At 38.4% G+C, this 21085-nt stretch overlaps 1 protein-coding gene across 1 annotated transcript; it reads left to right on the top strand.

Annotated features, from left to right (window-relative positions):
• The first annotated feature begins 2528 nt into the window (after nucleotides 1–2528).
• LOC135197171 (caprin-1-like) lies at nucleotides 2529–20951 on the top strand. Its single transcript, XM_064224157.1, has 5 exons — nucleotides 2529–2710; nucleotides 12467–12709; nucleotides 12861–13022; nucleotides 17088–17264; nucleotides 18340–20951. Exons 1-5 carry the CDS (start codon nucleotides 2591–2593, stop codon nucleotides 19765–19767), a joined length of 2130 nt encoding a protein of 709 aa, XP_064080227.1. The 5' UTR covers nucleotides 2529–2590; the 3' UTR covers nucleotides 19768–20951.
• Nucleotides 20952–21085: the final 134 nt, after the last annotated feature.

Raw genomic sequence — 21085 nt, 5'->3', positions numbered from 1 at the left:
CATTCGTTTTTACTGTACCTCGGCTCTTATTCTCTTTCTTCAACCTTACTTTCCACCCTCTCCCAGTAATTGATCCGTAGTGCAACTACACCGTTTTCCTCCTGTAACCTTTCAAATCTTTTTACTGTCAATTTCCGTTTCAGCTCCGAATGACCTCATAGGTCCAACGCTTGTACTTTGGCCTAGATTCTGTATTGTATTGTATTTTATTCAGTGAAGGGTATATACCCTACTGTGGCCAGCTGTATGGTTGGTTATCTAGGCCGATGTTTTCCCTTTCCTCGCCATCCATAACTTTTGTTTTTGACGTCGTTATGTAGAACAATTAGTCATCCAGGACTTACTTATTCTGACGTCATTATATCAGATCGAATGGCCATCCATAACTTCGTTACTGTGACGTCACTGGAGAAAATTCGTCGATTGAGCAAATCAGAAGTTGTATTTGATTATCTCATCTTAGCAAAATCCTTTTCGAAGCTGGAACGTCAAACTTAATTTAAGATGAAAGAAAAAAATATAATCCCATAATTATTATAATCCCTAAAACCAAACATACAAAATGCACAATTGCAAGACATCAGCAATGAAATAAATTCTTCCCTGTAGGCTCACACGCACTTGACGTTATGAAGCCTACCTCTCTTTATCACTCAGTGAATTTCTGTGCAAGGAATTCGTACAGCGTGTGTTCCACTCGCGTACACTTTATTGATCAGAGCAGACTCGTTCCGTGCTACGCGTTGGCACTCCAGGCAGAAGAAATAACCATTCGAGTCTTGCATACGTCTACGAGGTCAAGAAAATATGAAATCAACTTCGTTGAATAATGTAAGACTAAAAACGCAAACATGTAGGCCTATATTAAACTGGCCATGTGCCAACACGGGTTCTTGCCCCCAGAGCAGCCGTGGAATGCTGTTCAACGCGGGCACTTGGTCGTAACAGTCTCCTACAACTGGGATTAAATATGTGGAGGTGTGAGCACCATCCCCCCGCCGAATTAAAATGCCTTGTGTGGACCTCTGAGTCAAGGAGACAATTTTTATTACCAGTCTTTTGTAATATATTGTCTATAAAGTTCATGCTTTCCTGTCGACAAAAACCAAGAAGTTTAAGCAGAAACCGATATCCAACTTGTTCAAGTTTTCAAGTTCTATGTTAATGTTGCTCCCATTGAAGAATGTGCACAAGGTCCATGGCTCAAATAATTAAAACAAATAATTAAAATGCGGTAAAGAGATCAGATGAAGAGGCAGTGATAATGTGTTAAATGCTGATGATGATTGGAAAGTTATTTTCAAGAAAATCCAAATAAATTACCTTCATTTAATTATTTATTATTTTGTAAAACGGATGTTATAATGAAATATGTTTCCCTTTGTATGGGAAGGGCCTAAGCAATAACAATAGTAATTTTAATGACAAATGGAGCATAACAAAAGAACAGCAGAAACAAAAATAACGATAGCAAAATGTTTGTACGCCATAAATGGGGTAATGTAAAGGTAAACACCAACAGAACTCATTTCTTAAAAAAGGTCATGAGCTTTAGTGACAAAGGAAGGTCTTGATCTTCCTGAAAGTGGAATTTGGCTACGTCACTGACAAATGGAATTTCATAAAAAGTGGTCATAAGAATCATCAACGAAGGAGGAGGGTGTTTCTTTCAATAAGGGATATGATTGTCACGAGAGAAGAATAAGTCATCCTAAACACGGTATGAAGTATGATACTGTATGGTCTTAGGACATATATGCTTCAAAAGACGTCCAGATCTCTGTCATTTGCCTTTGGTCCAGTTGTGGCTGTTGTTTCTCTCTCTCTCTCTCTCTCTCTCTTTCTTTGTGTGTGTGTGTGTTGTCATGAACACATACAAGGAAATGGAGTTCTATTCAGGTAATTGCTGAAATATTTAAAGCTCATATTTTAGCTGAAATCTTCAGTTACTGAAATCTTAATTTCTCTGTGGCTACTTGAGCAGCTTGTCAAATCTTTAGGTAATTTTAATGCTTAGTTATAAAAGCAATATACAACATGCGTACACACACACACACACACACACACACACATATATATATATATATATATATATATATATATATATATATAATATATATATATATATAACATTATAAGAGAGAGAGAGAGAGAGAGAGAGAGAGAGAGAGAGAGAGAGAGAGAGAGAGAGAGAGAGAGAGAGAGAGTTTCATGTAAGATTAAAAGTGACAAAATCCATACGTAGTGTTGAGAATCCTCAAAGCCAACTTCAAAAAATATTTCACCATTGGACAAAACACACTGGAGTCGATTTTTAAATGGCCCGCTTACGTAGTAATCCGAAGACAAGTGCGTATAGCCTCTTAAATAGCCCCGCGACGATGTATGATGCACAAAATATGCCTTCTGTCACAAATAAAAAATATATACAAGTATTGAACGAAACAGGAAAGCGTTTAATCCAGACAAAGAAGCAATTGTAGAGGAAAAGTGAGTAAAACAGCGAATGGAAACACGGTTCCAGCAACGGCATAGTCGGTAGGGTTGCAGTGCGTAAGAGAAAATTCAGAAGTGAAGTTGACCGTAAAGAATGCCCACCGCCTCCGTAACGTTAGATCGGGATAGTCAAGGGTCTCAAGAGACCCTTGATCCTTTACACAAAGTCCTGAACCTTGTGGAAAAGAAGATAAGAAACCTCGAGAAGAGAAAGGTGAGTCGAAATGGGCGAGGAAAAGTGAGGGCCTCCTTCGCGGTCGGGGTTTCGTCACTAGCAAACAAAGCGACGGCCATGTTTAACTTGTACTTCTTGCCATGTGCTTTTATGCCAGCTACGGCCGCCTGTCAGGCATTTTGACGTTTCCACGACCTTTGCTTCCTCCGCTGTAGTTAAAGGCACGTCAAGAGATGGCAGGCATTTAGGCCATTTATCGAAGGTAGCTGACATAGGTGACGTCAGGTTTTAGGCTCGTTGTAATATGTTCGGAAATGTGCTTTTTGAAAAGGGGAGCGGGGAGGACGTGCGGCGAACGAATATCATTCAATAAAAGTGACCCTCTTATTGTTTCCGTGGCTGTAGTCGCATGGGCAACTTGCTACGTGGCCATTCTATTGACAGTTTCCGCTTAGGGAAGGTTGTCCTCGTCGAACTTTGCTACCTAAAGCGATTGAGGCTTTGATGCTGAGGGTCCAAAGCTACCTATTACCTGGTAGGTGCGCTCTCTTTCTCTCTCTCCTCTCTCTCTTACCGGTAAGCGAAATCCCTTCGTGTACTATAAAAGGCTTTTTTTTGTACTTTAGAAATTTTCCTTGATCCCTACTACAAGTATTTACAGCAAAGCTTACTACCTAAGCACCTCATATCTGCCGAGAATTTCGAAGGTTGAAATTAGCGTGTTCCTCTATTTTATGGAGCCTCTGTAAGTATTATATTAGGCTCGATTCTTGCACAGCCCCTTGTAACATATGTGGAACTTACTATTGTGCAGGCCTTCGTTTTGGCACCTTAGGGTAAACAACCCAGTGGACTATCTGCGGCCACCTTAACCGTGTTCGGACCCACCTTCCGAATAAGTACTCTAACACGTCCTGGCACCGGAGAGATGGTTACCATTCATGAGTCATAGGTCGTGGGAGCAACACCCAGAGACATGAGACTCGTGACTGATGCCCATCTCTGGTGTCAGGACGTGCTAAATTTCTGAAGGTGGGTCCGAACATGGTTAAGGTGGCCACAGCTAGTCCACTGGGTTGTTTACCCTGCGTTCCGTTACTCTAATTATGATGCTTGCATCTGTTCTACCAGACTTTGTTTAGGGGTAGGTTAGGCCAGTGTCCTCTGTACAAAGTGTTTATAACTACTTTAGTGTGGCTATTTTATCGATTGCATGTGATTTTAGTTATAAGAGGAAGATTAGAACTTTAAATACATATTAGCTCTGCTTATAATGAGGAATTTGAATCAGAAATAAACTAGCTTTAAAATAGATCCATCCTCCCTCCCCCCCCTTCCAAGAAAAATAAAACCGTAGGAAACCTATTAAGTTGAGAGACTAAAAAATATAATAGTTTTCAGAATGACAGGAGCAAATTCTAATGCTAACTCTGAACAGAAGCTTGGTCCATGCCTCTGATGGTCAGTTTTACTTGAGGGGGTTAGGGGCGGGGGAAGAGGCAAAGCCTCCTCGCAAGGTCAAGTCACAGTGCCCCAACTTGGGTTAGGAAGGTGAGATCTGGTCATGTCAGAGCATGCTTAGGCAGTTTTCATTGGCAGAACCTGTGTTCTTCATTCTTAACTGGCTCCCAATGTGGCTTGATCTAACCCAAGTCCTACCAGCCATGGTACCGTTAACACACCCCCCCCCTTTCCACCCAACTCCCAATCTTGGCCCTTATCTCTTCCAGTCCTGCATAGGCCATGCATTTGTAAATTGGTAAGTGTCTTATGTACCTTCCTTATTTATTTTGCTCTTTTCCAGTGGTATCTGGGTGAGGAGTAAATCAAACATTCCATTGACAGGGAATGTGAAAGTCTTGAAATTTCATCATCATTATGTCTGTCTGTCGTTCATTCACAGCCAAACGACTGGTCCGATGGGCATGAAACTAGGCAAGGTTATAGTGGGGACCCCTCAGATGGTTTATAATGGATTTTATCCTACCTCCCCACCCACCCTCTTAAAGGGGTGGGGGTGAGATGGATTCCCTGAAACAGAGCTGGTTATGCCCATAGACTTGGGTACTTGATGAATTTATAAATAATAGTTTAAAAAAACACCAGCGAGTCACATATGTGAAGCAGCAGATGAATATGCTTTTAGTAAGGATTGGTAAATTGCTAGTAAACTCTAATGGAGCTTAGGCTAATCACTTGTTTTCAAAACCTACACCTCCAACACATCAGGGTCTGTCATTTTGTTCCCAAATAATTTTCAGCATGTATTGATGCATTACTGTTTAGTAAATAAATTTAACAAAGATCTCTGTTCTTGAAATATTACTATAATATAAAATGACATTTATCAAATAAAACTAATTATGTAAGACTATGTAATCTAGCTGACTAAAATGTAAAGAATCATACTATTGGTCAAACCAAGAAAAACACTGAAAAGTCATTCATATAGATTGTTAGTAGCTTGTCATATGGGGGAAGGCAACACATTAGAAAAAAGTGCATTAAGAGGTCTCCTAAATAACTTGGTGTAATTTAATAAATCATAAATAGTTTTTAAAATTCCAATACAGGATCTTGGTAACATCATTTCCAACAAATTTGCCATGCAAGAAAACGGTTGCAGTTATTTACTAGAATATTCCTAGATCTCATTTTAATATTGGTATATGGTTAAAAGTGAAAACGTATAAAAAATAAATGCTGAGTAAGAACATTGTTTTAACAGGGGTACAGCCTAAATATAGTCTTAACATCATAGTTTTATCAGGGATACAGGTAAAATGTGGTCTTTACATTAACATAAGAACAGAGTCCTTAGCAGCTAACCAAGTATGCAGGGTCCTTGACCAGTATGACTGTACACGTGACGGGGAATGCTGTACATTTTAAAGATACACCATAATTGATTGCTGTAAATTTTACAGATACACCATAACACCATATAAAGATGCATCCTTATGCAATTAATGGCAGGCCAGACAAAGAGAACGGTTTATCTAATAGAGAACACAGATTTCAAGCTGGATTATTGGGCATGTAACTCATTGTGAGGCAGTTTAGAACAACACACACTTTTTCCACCAGTGAAAACTAACCTCACCTTTCCTAGAATGCCGGGCCCTGACCCCTAACCAGACCTTATCATCCTAACCTCACTTGAAGTGCCATGCCCTGACCAAGTAACACTAAACATTGGAAGCATGGACTGAGCTTCTGCTGGGAGTAGTCAGAGTTTGCTCTTGTCTTTCTGCAAACTGACCCTAGGTGCTGTAGTGAGGCCTCTTAACCCCTTCACCACCGGCCTGTTGCATTGCTGCAAATACTTGCATACCGCATGAAATCCCCTGTCGACCGAGAGTATCAATTATTACTTGCTCCCACAAAATTTTATGTTATTCATATTTTTCCTTTATATTCAAATGTGAAAACATTGTGTGTATATCAATGAATATTTTTACCACATTGACAAAAAATATAAAAAAAATATAGTAAGGATATTGGAAAAAATAGGAATATATTTAGTGGAAAAAGTAATTGCAGAAGTAGAAACAGTTATAAAGTAGTAGAAATAAAGTAGCAGAAAAAGTATTAGTAAAATGGTAGTACAGTGGTACCTCGAGATACGAAATTAATCCGTTCCGAGGTGCCCTTCGTATCATGAGTTTTTCGTATCTTGAACCGCATTTTACATGTAAAATGGCTAATCCGTTCAAGCCCTCCAAAAGCACCCCAGTAAATTTCATAATAAAGCTAAATTGACCTATAAACAATGAAATAAATACAACAATTTGGACCATACAATACCTAACTTGATATGTATCGCTAATTACCTGTAATTAACGTATATTAGTGTATATGGTATACGTACAAGAAATACTGTACGTACGTATGTAGTAAAATGCGGAAGCTTACCTTTCGGGTGAGGCTATCTCCGAAAGTGGCGACAGAGGAGGAGGACAAACGGCAGATACGTACACTTAACTTTACGAAACACTTAAAAAAATGTCAGAAAAACAAACTAAACTTTACAAAACACTTTACAAAAAACTTGAAATAATTTTTTTTTTCTTTTTTTTATTTTTACATTTTTTTTTACTTTTTTATACTTTACGTATTTTACAAAGTTTCAATTTCTTCACCACCGAATGGATGCCAGTCCGTTTACAGAATTTTTTGAACCACCCATGAGAAGCCTTGAACTCTGGGGTTGCCGTTGACGTCCCCTCTCCTTCGTCGTCTTCGGCTTGGGTAATCAAATCGCCGAAAATAGCACTGGCCTTCTGGCAGATTGCCATCTCGGTTATCGTATCACCATCAATTTCTTTGTCCTCAATCCATAGAAGAAGCAGCCTTTCCATTTCATCATGCACATGTCTCCTCTTGTTGGACAAAATAGTCACACCCTTGGAAGTTGTAGCTGCTTTGATGGCTTCCTTCTGCTTAAGGATGGTGCCTGTCGTCGACGGATTTCGACCGTATTCCTTAGCGATCACACTCAGCCGCAAGCCAGCTTCATACGTTTTTATTATCTCCATTTTTGTCAGCATAGAAAGCATTCTCTTCTTTCTGTGAACTTCAGCAACTTTCTTGGGTCCCATGACTATATTGTATGTAATTTAAGTTATGTAGTACGTATACTAATTAGGTTCTCACACAACACGATAAAATAGCACAACGAAATCACTAACACGAATTTACGTTAACAAACTAAATCGTATAGTATGTGAACGAACAAATTCCGCATGCTTACGATAACACTGGTGAGAAGCAGTGGCTGAAGAAGAATGCTGTTACGTACTAGTACGTAGATGCATGATGGGAGGGATGGACCAATAGGAGAGAAGGATCTCATGGCGGTGACTAGCATCAGGAACCAATGGGAGAGCGGGAGGATGGTGGCGAGTCTACTCAGTTGGCGGGGCGCGAGTTTCAAAATTGTTATTGGTGGTCCGGGCGAATCTCGGGCTTTACAGCAACAACCTTTCGTGTCTTGAGCAATTTTCGTATGTAGAGCCGTAAAGTTTTTCGTATTAGCTTTCGTATCTCGAGTTTTTTGTAAGTTTAGCTTTTCGTATCTCGAGGTACCACTGTAGTAGTAATAGCAGTACTAGTTTTCTTCCTGAAACAGTTAGTCCTAGGTTTCATACAGAAACAGCGTATACATCAGTGAATGTTTATGGTATTTGGTAATGACTATAAAATATGATGATAATAATAGTACGGTAATAATAGTAATAATACTAATAATAAAAGCAACAGCATCTCGTGACCAATACATATACGTACATACGGGGCATTTTATTCACCCCCATTATCGTCAGCAAGCTATAAAAAAACATATACCTCATCACTAGTAACAGGCCTCCATAGTAGTCCATTCACCTTGAATGAAAATACTCCTCTGCCTGAGCATTCATCCAGTCACACAATTTGTCAATTACATAATCACAAAAAAGAAAAAAAAAAAACAAAATGTATCACATAAGCAGGTGAAATCTGGTGTGTAAGCAAGAATCCCATTGTCACCCTCCGTGAATTGGGGGGCTGGGTCTGGGCGCACGTCATAAGATGGATCAGTTATGAACCGCCAACCCTCATCGGCAATAGGTTCAATGTCACTCATCACTGTCATCTCCTAAGAAACTATCACTATAATCATCATTTGGCAGGTACACAGACCCTAACTCTGAAACACTATCATCTGACATGATACTGAAAAAAAACATAAAATAACTGCAATATAAAAGGAAAAAGGTTTAGAATTCACATCTACATGGTTTATGGACAAAATCGTGATCATCCTTCTCAGATAATAGCTTTAGGCGCACTGGGAAGTGTTGGACAATACCCCTACTAATATCCCATATGACAATGAACATCATGACATTCATCGGACGCTCATTGGCAAGAATGAATTGTGGGTGGAGCTTCAGCACCTCTCTCATATACTATATCTGAAACCTGTCCAAGCTAAAGGAAACGGCTTTGCGTTTTGAGGAGGGATGAAAGACGTATAAGCGTACGTCACCGTCTTTCATTACTGGACCATAAAAGATGTACATGTGTACGTCCCAGTGGCAAAGGGGTTAAAAACTATGGGTGTTTATGGTGTATATATACTATTATATTGTCGTCTTATAGTTTAAGTGGGCTGGCTGGCTAATGCCATTTTTTAAGGACAGGACTTTGACATTCATACTTAATAAGATGACTTGGGACACCAAACCGCATATGATTTTTGCCTCTGACCTTCGGTTTTGTGATGCCAGGGCAATTTATCCTGAAATAAACATTTTTCAAATTCTATCTCCTCCCTTGATATTTAATATTAAGACCTGGGATTACTTCCATATATAGACCTGATGTAGACCTCCAATCAAATGAAGAGATTTATTTCTAAAAGTCATTTTTGTTGCTAGATATGAATCTTTCATTAGGGGAAAAAATAAACCCTATAAATCAGGAAAAAAAAAAGAAAAAAAAAATTGGAAAAAATGGCTCTATTTGGTTGTTCTATAATGTCTTTCTAAGTTATACACCAAATTTCAATGCTATAGCTTTAAAACTAAGTGAGAAGATAGAATTTGAAGGTCAATAAATATAGTTTTGAGATACAGGCGTTCAAAGTTTTCCTTTGTATTTATATAAAGACAATGTTAATAAATAATGATTACTATGAATGTATATTTCTTTTTTGGGTATTAATAAATCAAAACTATGTTATTTATTATAATTTAATCATAAATGATGATCCCTTTGCTCATATATCATAGCCTAGGGCGCTGTGTCAGGCAAGATGGGGCACTCCTTCCTACGCAACTCACTCTCTCTATCCGTCACTAACTCGGCTTATTACAGCAAATTTTTTTCTGTATGTTAGCGGGATGTTTTCCTTTTATTTTCCTCTTTGGCATGATGAAATTCTTGCCGAAACAAAGATAAACATAAAAGCAAGAGAATGTCAAGAGGTGAAACTCGAACATGTACTCTCTTTTTACAAAGACAACGTTAATGTTAATAAATCATGGTTATTATGAATTTCGTATTCCTTTTTAGGTAATAAACAAAAACTGTTATTTATCATAAATGAAGATCCCTTTGTTCAAAGATTGAAGACAGGGCACAGTGTGACGTGTGCGTCAGGCAAGACGGGGGCCATTACATACTTACTACGCACCACTTCTCTCTTCTCTCTCTACTCTCTCTCTCATCTCTCTCTATTCTCTCTCTCTCGCTCTCATCTCTCTCTCCTCGTCCGTCTCTCTCTCTTCTCTCTCCTCTCTTCTTCCTTCTCTCTCTCTCTCTCTCTCTACACTAATATCGCGTATATTATGATATTCTGTAATCATATTTGAGCGAATTTTCTTTGTATGTTAGCGAGATGTTTTTGCTTGTCTTTTCCTCTTTGGCATGATGGAATTCTTGCCGAAACAAAGATAAACATACGTAAAAGCAAGCGAATGTCAGAGGTGAAACTCAAACGTGTACACTACATGAGGTTTGTGCTCGCACTGAATTGTGGTTGATAGCTGACTTTCCTTCTGTGACTCATGGAATCTCTACAGATGCCATTGCTCACAATTTCTTTGACAATAATTATCAAAATTTACGATAAAAGAAGAAATATTGCATTTTCTCGTACGGATCAATGTTTTTGGCTTATTGAGTTACAGTTACTAATTACAAGTAAGGAATTTTGACAAAACATTTTGCATACGTATTCTCCATTGCCGTATGAATCTCCATGCATTTTTTCGTGACTTTTCATAATTGATTTCTGAAAATTATCCCAGGCTAGTATTCTAGACATAGGCCATTTTGTTATATGCACAATGCCCATTAACTAAAAGGAGGAGGAGAACCAGTGGAATAGTATATTATGGAACCAGGTAGGATATTTTGTTAACTGGAAAAGTCATATTACATGTACTGTATACCCTACTGTATTTTTTGTGGGTTGAAGATCATTTATACTTTTTTTTTTTTTTTTTTTTTTTTTTTTCCTCCATCTGCCCATCCGCCTGTGGTGGTCGCGCATGGTAACACTGCGTCCCGGGCTTTAAATAGTTACACTGTGTGTAAGTTTTAGGTTCATAAAAGAATATCTGGCTGTACATTTGCAACTGAAAAGTGTTTTAATAATTTACTGTATGCGAATTAGACTGTTAATATTTGAAATTGGATATATATTATTTAAAGCCGGGATGCAGTGTTACCATGCTCAAACACCACAGGCGTATGGACAGATGGAAAAAAATAAGAGTATAGTTACTAGTTATTAGATCTGTTGTTGTGGTAACCTTTCATGTAATATATGAATTAAATGTAATTTAGAGGGCGGCACTGTAATGGTTGTTATTTGCCCAGCTTGTGTGGATCAAGGCCATTTCAGTTAGTATATCCCCATCTCATAAGGACCAAGTTGATATTTGTTTGGTTAACAAGAAGCCAATGGATATGCATTTTACTAGTATGTATGTCAAAGTATTTAAGCTAGTAAATTTACTTGATACTACAAAATTGAGGTAACCTTGAATACTGTAGACTATATGCACAATATATTCCCAGAAGTTGTGACAGGCCTATCAAGCATGTCTAATTGTCCTTTACCCTGTAGGGGGTTAGTGCCGCCAGGGCACCTCACTGTGCAATGTAGACATTACTTAAGGTTCTTTGCAGCGTACCTTCGGCTCCTAGCTGCAACTGCTTTCATTCCTTTTACTGTACATTTGTTCATATTCTCTTTCTACCATCATTCTGTCCACCCTCTCCTAACAATTATTTCATATTGCTGCAATTGCGAGGTTTTCCTCCAGTTACACCTTTCAAAACCTTTTACTGTCAATTTCTGTTTCAGCGATGAATGCCCTTGGTTACCCCAGTGCTTGGCTGAATGCCAAAAATCTATATTAATCAAAATCAATAATTGCCATTTAGTAGTTTATTTGTAACCTTAATTTTTCATAAGACAGTTTGATGAACAACGCATATCCTCATTTACTCAACAGTTGGGGAATAAAATACAATAATAGGCAGATCGTCTCAAGAGAATGCTCTTATCGTATTTGTCGTAGCCTAATATACAGTAGAAGCAGTCTTTTTGAGAATTGTATTGTTAGGAGTAAAATAGCCCATATACAATAGATTCCCGTTTTAAAATCTTAAGTTCTTGTCAAGGAATTGCTACATTGCAGTACTATTTGATTGTGTCTGAGATTTTTCCTAACTATGCAGGGTGTGAGTGATCTTTAGGGGATGATGATAACCTTCCAAGATCACATCAATTTCAGATGCCTTACGTATATATTTGGTGGGGCACCTTAATATTGTAATGTACCAAAACTAGTTAAAAAAGGGTTGTGAAATAAGCGTTGTATGTAAGTGGGAATTGAAAAAATGGTTGACTTCAATTTTTATCATTAACAGGCATTGCAGGAGGCTTGCCATAAAAAGCAAAGTTATGCTTTGCATATTAAGTAATTCATAACCTCTTCTCATAGTCCCCAAATAATACAGTGATGATTGTCAACTTCACTACCAGACACAATCAGTGATTGTCCACTCCACTACCAGACACATTTTGTTTGTTTTTTCACATCAGACTAATGGCTAAATTTTATTAATTGGTTGTAGCAGTGGAGGGGGCCAGTCAGTAAATACTCCATAGGTTTTATGTGGGCACATTCTGTTGAAAATACACTAAAATATATTGCATCGTTGAAATACCATGTGGTTATATTATTTTTTTTCTAGTTACACAGTTAATTTTATAAGCTACTTTTTTCTTTACAGAACAAACTAGAACAGTACCGTTTGGCTCTAAAGGATGGGAAGGAGCTCATTGAAGATCAACGGCAAGCAGTTGCCAGCTTTGATTGTGTAATCTCCAACCTTGAATTAATGCGGGACATGAGTCAAAATTTTACAGCGGTCATTGCAGAACACAACAAACTTTTGAAAAAGCAAATGAAGCATGAGGCTGTGGAGAAACAGAATGAGGAGATCAATCGTATCAAGGAAATCTTCAAAATTCAGGTGAGCTTTGTCATTTGTTTCCGTGTAAGTCAAAGCCACCATATTTTGTAGAAATGATGATGTGTTTGGTATTAAAGTTGATTCATTAAACAGAACTGTGTAGTACTCCAGATTGTGGTGGATTACACAATAATGTGATGTATGTTTTCAGGATGTTCTCCAGCTTATGGGTCAAGATGAAGTTCGGGCAGATTTCTTAGCTGGGACCAATGGTGCAGTTGTCATACCCCCTGAGCACTTAGAACACCTGGATACCCTTTTCAAACTTGTTACACCTTCCCGAACAGAGGGCCAAGATGCACAGGAGTTTCAAGTAATTACGAGTTTTTGTTCACAATGATGTCCTCTGTTTTAGCTTGAGTATGTTTGGATATGATAAATATTAAATATTTTGTTCTTAGTCATTTCCAGTACAAGAGTGCAGTTTTTCATATGTTGATTCTGGATATCTAACAAATCCCCCTTGCGCGGGTAGTACCATCAGTGCACCTCGTGATGCACTGTAGGCATTACTTGAGAGGTTCTTTGCAGCGTCCCTTCGGCCATAAGCTGCAATCCCTCTCGTTCCTTTCAATGTACCTTTGTTCATATTCTCTTTCTTCCATGTTACTTTCCACCTGCTCTGAACAATTGATTCGTAGTTCAACTGCAAGGTTTTCTTTCCTCCTGTTACACCTCTGTAACCTTCCGGTCAATTTTCTGTTTCAGCACTGAATGACCTCAGGTCTTAGTGCTTGGCCTTTGCCTTAAATTCTGTATTCTATTCTGTCTACCAAATCCTGCAGAGATGATCTTTAGCCAATCATTTAGAAAACAATTTGGTTGCAGATTATGGAAATTGTAATGAAATTAAAAGACCAGTTCCAGGTAGTCTTCTAGTTTTGATGGATGAGCTGATCATCTCTTGAAAATATTGTAACTCGAAGGCAGCGTAGCCTACACTATATAATCAATACATATACATACAGTGGAACCTTGGTTTTCGTACTTAATCCATTCCAGAACCTCCCACGAAAACCGAAACGTACAAAAACGGAAACAGTAGTTCCCATAAGGAGTAATGTAAATAAAATGAATGCGTTCCAGACCCCCAAATATATTAGCAAAAAATACATTTTATAGGGAATAAACACAGTTTTACATACAGAAAACAATGAGAATTAAATATAAATGACTAATGAAATGAATAAATGAACATTTAACATCATTCTTACCTTTATGGAAAACACTTGTTAGCGTATGGCAGATGGAGAGGAGGCGAGAGAGAGGAGGCGAGGTTGTCAGGAAGGGGAATCTCCCTCCAGAAGGACTTCAGGTATCAAGGACCTATCTGGGGTAACATATCTTCATTTTTTTTTACTGGCACTAGGACCCACTTGAGAGTTACTGGACCCCTGTCGCACAACAAAACTGTCCAGAGACATTCGTTTCTGGCGTTTTAGAATTTGCTTAAAGTTAAACATTACGTTATCATTAAACATGTTGGAGACATGGATTCCAACTTCTCTGTTGGGATGATAATTCTCCAAAAAATTTTTTTACAGCATTCCAGTTTGCAATTATGTCAATTATCTCTGAAGTAGGCACATTATGTATGGTCATTAGTTTTCTGAATTTTTCAAGCCAGTAGAGGCTGGCTTTAAATTTACTAACAGCAGCTATTGTTTTTGCCATTTTCTCACCGATTTTTTTTACACAAGGGCTAGCACTTGGAACTTTCTTTGGCCCCATAATGGCTTATTTAACAGTCATACTCGAATAAAGAAGCACAAAAAGTACAAAAACAACAAACGCAAAAGCAGAATGGGGCACGAAAGAAGGGATGCTTTGTTTTGGTGCTTGATACAGGGAAGGTCACACGCTGGGCCCCGGATGGAAGGAGCATTTACAAGCGTACGATAACCAAGACAAAATTTTGTAGAAAAAAGTCTACAAAAACTGAAACGTACGAAAAGAGAGGTGTACGAAAACCGAGGTTTGACTGTACTGTATTAAGTATGCTGTTAATTCCTTTTTATTTTTAATTGATCTGTAATTATTAATATCAGCTAGTTATTTTTAACTGGTCTGGAGGTTCAATGCCAAGATTCGGTCTGCGTCTGCATACTTGAATGATGTCAGGCTGTTGATGGATAGGTTGAACTAAATATTGGAAGAACATGGTGATGGTAAAGCAGCAGGTCCATCGATTTGCTCCTTTCACCTGTTATTTCTTGGGCTGTTCGATTTTGATGAAGAGCCATCCAAGATGAGGGGGGAAGCTCAAATGTGGTGGAAGGCGATGGTACTGGAGTCATTTTCTTAAGGAAGTAATCCACTGTAGCTTGCACAGTGGGTTTTTTCATTCTTCATAAATGACTCGTTAGCATGCAAGATAACGTCTTGAAAGTTCACTCTCAACTTATGCATATCGTTCCAAGTTGGCATGAATTTTACTGAAGAGTTTCATTCCGTGTTCAGTTGAGGCAAATGCCTTTTGCATGGTTTTCATCGTAAACTTTTGCTCTGGCTCTCTTTTAATTTCTCCTTCCTCTTCTGCTTTTTTTTCTCTTATTTCTGCAAGTCAAGTTGAATCTTCTGCCATTAGTTCTACATCTTTTAGTAGTTATTGGATATCTTTTCTTCAAGTTCTAAATCTAAACTTTTCCCAGGTAACACGATCTTTTAATTAATTTCCACAACTGCTTTTATCGTATTGAAACCTTTAAATGAGTTCACGGACACTAGCAGATTTTCCAAATCTCATTCATGCGATCTTTTGTTAACCTCCTTCCACACACTTCCAATGTGCAGAATGCCATTCAGAACATTGAATTCCTTCTAGTCCATAGCCTTAACAGCCTGTGCAAATGTGTTCCGAAGATAATAGGCCTTGAACATAGCCACAGTACCCTGATCCATGGGTTGTATGAGAGATGATCTGTTTAGTGGTAGAAACAACTTTTATGTTAATATCACCGATGTGCTGAGGGTCACTGGGACCATTGTCCAGAATCAGCAGAATTTTCAAGGCGATGTTGTTTTCCCTACAATATTCTTTCACTTCCTGAGTAAAGCGATGCACAAACTAGTCTTCAAATAGGAGTAGTCATCCATGCTTTTTTATTTTACTGGTAATGCACAGGAATTGTATGTTTGTGTTTGCTGATTCTTGCTAATTTCTTAGGATTTGCAGAGTAATAAATCATTAATGGCTTGAGTTTATACCTAGCCACATTTCCCATAAGCAGAAGAGTCAGTCTATCTTTGCGTGCCTTAAACCTGGGTATCGTTTTTTGTACAGTCCTGTTGCGTCGACGTTAGTTTGTGACGTGCTACGAAATATTTGTGGAGGGCATAATCATAGTATTTCTTTACTTCCTCGAAAAGCAAGCTTGCCTTTGTTTGAATGGTCGAGGTTGAGTGGCATAGGTTTTGTATCTGGTCTCCACCCACGTGACCAGTAACTGCTCCATTTCCTCCAAATCCCTAAAAAATCCCTGCCTCCTCTTCGTTATAATCGTTGAATGAACTGAAGCAAATGTCTTACAGCATCCATTATCAGTTTCTTGTTCCCGATGATGGTAGATACTGTTTACTGTCATAGGTGTTCGTCATGCGATGGCTGCGACTGCCTTTCCCTCGCCATGCTTGTTGATAATTTTCATCTGCTCTTAAAGTGGTGTAATGCATCTTGATCACAGGAGACTAACTTGGGCACACACTAACACAACTTTACACTGTAGTAGATGGCAAGAGCAAGTTGGGGATCGGTCAGGGGAAGAGATATGGACATCCCAGCCTCTAGGGGCAACATATTGTAAATCAGATGCTGCTGCCTGTGCCTGTCATGCATTTTAAAATATTTTCAATATGTTGTATAGGTATCGCCATCTGTAACTTGGAAATAACATAACTGGTGTCTCCATCATAAATTCAAAATATTGCAACAAACATAGTAACTCAAGGAATACCTGTATGTTTTCCTTGGGCAGAGGCAGTAAAAAGAAATGTCTAGGTGTAATTTTTAATGGTAAAAAAAGTTGAAATTATTTTGTAAGTTCCTTATGTGCTGATTGTATTCCTTATTGTAGGATACTTTTGATATGAACTTTTTTTTTTTTTTTTATTTAATATATAGTATTAGTATTACCGTCAAGTTTTGTCTCCTTTTAATGTCATTTGGAAAATTTTGTCTTGGGAGAATCTAGTATTTAAATCTGAAATTATTCTTCACTTACGCCATTTATATGTTTTATAAGCAATAGGCAGAAAGCAGAAATTTTTTCCATGCGTTTAGAATTCATAGGGTACGTAAATGCTTATGGTTATATGTTAACCAAGGTTTAATATGAAATAGTGAAGCATGCTGAGCCAACAAACTTAATTTCCCTTTCAGAAAGAGTTGCGGAATGCAGCAGAGCACATGTCCTTTTTGCTGGAAGGAAAGAACAGTGAAGTTGCTGGCACTACGTACAAAACTCTGATGAACATTGTGGATGAAATTGCCAGTTGTTCTTACCCAGAAGTGAAAGAACCTGAAGTTGTGGATGAAGAAAATGTTGAGTCCTTACCGGTAATTGATAATGTAGTTTTTGGTTCAAAGTTGTGGGTGCATGCTATTAGGTAGTAACATTTGAAACACTCATGTATGATCACGGTCATTTCGCATATTTTAGTCAATCTATTATTTAAGTTTATATGGTTATCATTGTTCTTTTAATGTAGTAACATTTTTTTCAGTGTGGAGGCAGAACTAATTGATGCTGATATGTAGATGGGAGATTTTAAGAAAAAAATTTTTTTTTTCTTGAATTATAATTATAAAAATTTTTTTCTTGAATTATAATTATAAACAAATGACTTGACTAGTTTAGTTACCATAGAAGGGAAATAATAATATTCCTTTAAAAAAATTACTGTTGGGCATGCTGTAAGGAAGGCATTGACTACTGTGAATATACATTGATGGTTCTGGTTGAAATCAAGTATTTGTATTTTCTTTAACAGCTGTTTCAGGAACTCTCGGGTATCCAAAGTATGTGGTTAGTAATTTAAAAAGAGCAACTCATTGGTTATTTATTTTAAGGATTTCAACAGAGTAATTTTACATACCAAAGGTATACAGTATGTTAATTTTTGTGTATGTGTGACATTCATTCTTGGTGTACACTGGTTTATTAACCCTAATGAATTGGCCTAATTTTTAACTTTTCAAAACCTTTCACAAACTGTGGTTCAGCTTTCAGCAATGTGACATCCATATCTCTGGTGGATGGAAAGTTGTCTCACTTAGGGTTTGTATTAAATCAGTACCCAGGTAATGGTGAACCTCAAGAAACGATATGTTGTTTTTGGAGCTAGTTTTGATTTCTCTCAAAGGCAGTAGACCAATAGCCAAATTACACACAATCCTGTGTTTGTGTATTATTACAGTACTAAAATTGAGGTATCAGCATCATGGCTGCGCCAGTGGTATGCTTGACATTTACAACTAGAATTGCATGGAAGACTTGTAATTACACTATTAGAATATGTAGTGCAAGTCTTTTATGTTGCCTTGATTGGTATGTCATTAATTTAGATACCAATAACGAGTGGAGTATTTTAACTTTCCTTTTAATTTGCATTATTTTCTTTTGGTATTGCAGGAAGATGTTCCTGAATATACAAATGGAATTATTGGTGAAGAATCGGAAGAAATTGCAGTTGTTGCCGAAGGAGTGGTCAACAGTGTTGCTGCAGATGGGCCACCTCCAGGTCTTTCTACCTCAGCAGTGGTCCCTATGCAGCCTCCAAGTGTACCTCAAGAGAAACCTTCTATTGTCTCTCCTTCACAAGATCCACTAGCTGCAGCCATGGCACAGATTCCACCAGCTGGTGTCCCTGGGGGTCCCCCTCAGGCTCCTGGATTACCTCCTGCACCATCTTTCTTCACACAAGCCCCTCATGCACAGCCAGAACATCAAGCAGCCCCACCACAAATTCCACCACCAGCCCCCCCACAACAGGCTCCTGTACAGCCCCCAGTGCAACCCCCTGTGCAGCCACCTGTTCAGCCTCCATTACAGCCTCCAGTTCAGCCTCCTGTACAGCCCCCAGTACAACCACCTGTGCAGCCTCCTGTTCAACCACCTGTACAGCCTCCTTTACAACCAGCCTTACAGCAGATATCTCTTAATGACTTAGTGTCACCTGGAAGCTTTGACTTTTTACAGGAAAGCCAAGTGGCCCAGGAACCTCCAACTGTGTATATGGATCCAGCTGTAGTTTCTATTGGAAGCATCAAGACAGAATCCGTATCCCAAAAAATCCTGTCACCAGTACAACAGCCACCTCAGTCAGCTAACCCAGTGGTCTCACTTGCACAGGAACACACTCATCCATCCAATATTCCGGCTCAAAGTTTTACTAATCAAACCTATAGTAACATTAACGTAGCAGGTTACACACAGGGTGTTGCGGCAGTTTATCCAACCAACGCTGATGTTGATCCTACTCCAAACCCTCCGCCAACACTCGCGTTGCCATCACAACCTCGAACACAGGGTCAGGTGGAATTCAACCCAGAAGCACGCCCATGGACAACTGACCAGTCAACGCCCACTCAAGATTCAGTCACATCTGTTGGAAGCATTTCCCAGGGTCATGATGATGGTAACTGGGGGACGCAAGAGATGCCTGTCAATGGTGGTGATGACAAGTGGGTCAATGATTCTGGAAATTGGGATGAATACGAGGACAATCAAGGAGGTTCTGTTCCCCCTGCCAACAGCAACGGTCATGGAGATTTTGACAGACGAACTGGCTTCCGGGGAGGAAGAAGCAGAGGAGGATTTATTGCTAGGGGTGGGTTCAGAGGCAATCGGGGTGGTGGGGGTAATGGTGGTTATCAAAATGGGCGCGGCGGTTACGGAGGTGGTTATGGCGGCGGCGGCGGTGGTGGCTATCGTGGTGGGCGTGGCGGAATGAATGGACCCCGTGGCGGTCGAGGCTTTAGAGGCCAGGGTCCACGAGGTGGTTTTAGGGGCCGAGGTGGGCAGCGAGCACCCTATCAACAACCCCCACATATGCAGTAAACTGATATATCAGTGCTGAGCTGTGACTGTGATGTGAAAGCAGTGTGTATTTTAACACTTAAGTGTTGCACATTTTACACACCGTATTGACCTGGCATTACTTGCTATTTGTAGTGCCTGAACTTCACATTGAACAAATTTGAACGGAGAGACAGTACAGGGCATTCTTTACGGGACAATGTAGTGTGAAATGACATAAAAGTGAAAAATTTGACAAAAAAGAGAAGGAAAAGAAAAAAATGAGTTGATCTTAACTCAAAAAAAAAAAATAATAAAACGTTAATTTCTGTAAACTATTCCATGACTCGTAAGGTTATACTGATTATAATTTTTTTCTCCTTTTTTTTTTGTGTCATCAGTTGGAAGCATATTCCTGAATGTGGAGGAGAAGTGGAGGGTGTAAGTCATGCTCCTCTTCTCTTCCAAGTGGCATAGATCCACATGTAACTTCAAAAAAAAAAAAAAAAAAAAAAAAAAAAAAATACGTTCTTGAGCTGTCGACGCTTCCAATACATTATCATTTAATGCACCCTGTGAGTTTCTATAACCTTTTTTTTTTTAAACTACAGTTTGAGAAAAGTCCTCAAATGGGGAAGAAATGATGACTGGCATGAAGTCAAGTGCTTTCTGGAACCTAATGTTGAACGGATGACATGAAGATGAAACGACGAGAAGCAGCAAACACAGAGTATCCCTGCCGTACAAATTTCGGCCACTCTGGGTAGTGGTGACAGCATTTTATTTTTAAGAAATGCTGTGTCGTATAAACAGAATTCTTAACAAAGAAACCGTGTCTTTCATGTCTAAAAATACACCACCTTGAAACTGGATCCTATATGAGGTAATTTGTAAAATGGAAACAATTTTAGCATTTAAGTCATTGTATTTTTAAGAAGTAAAGACTTGTTACAATAATACTGTACTTTTGGAAGTTTTTAATGTATTGATGCAACAGTTTTCTCCTGAAACCTTGCAAACAAGCAGGCATTTTATTATAATGTAGTCACTTTTCCCTTGCCTTTTTTTTTTTTTTTTTTTAACTGGTCAGTACATACCTACATGATATAGAAACAGTATACATATATTTATAGAGTGGAAATTTAGGGTGTCAATTTTCTGTATTTTGAATGGGATCAAGATTAATGATTTAATTCCTTTCCCTTAAATAATATTCTGTTATTTTTCTAGTTATTTTCTTTTCCTTCATTATTGATCTGTTTCACAGCAGTTGCTGTGAGTATGGTACTGTATTTTCTTAAAACACTTATGTTCTGTTCTGTTTGTAGATTAAATAGGTATTTTTTTATGCTAATTTTAT

This window comes from Macrobrachium nipponense, chromosome 18, assembly GCF_015104395.2.
Source record: "Macrobrachium nipponense isolate FS-2020 chromosome 18, ASM1510439v2, whole genome shotgun sequence".
Lineage (NCBI taxonomy): Eukaryota > Metazoa > Arthropoda > Malacostraca > Decapoda > Palaemonidae > Macrobrachium > Macrobrachium nipponense.
The sequence above is the reverse complement of the archived record's forward strand: the minus strand, read 5'-3'. Positions and strand labels throughout refer to the sequence as shown.

Excerpts from the sequence above, each read along its gene's own strand:
- LOC135197171 (XM_064224157.1), top strand. The coding sequence starts at position 2,591 with ATGCCCACCGCCTCCGTAACGTTAGATCGGGATAGTCAAGGGTCTCAA. Across the intron at positions 12,710-12,860 it reads AGGAAATCTTCAAAATTCAG|GATGTTCTCCAGCTTATGGG; the intron begins GTGAGCTTTGTC and ends GTATGTTTTCAG. Across the intron at positions 17,265-18,339 it reads AAAATGTTGAGTCCTTACCG|GAAGATGTTCCTGAATATAC; the intron begins GTAATTGATAAT and ends TTGGTATTGCAG.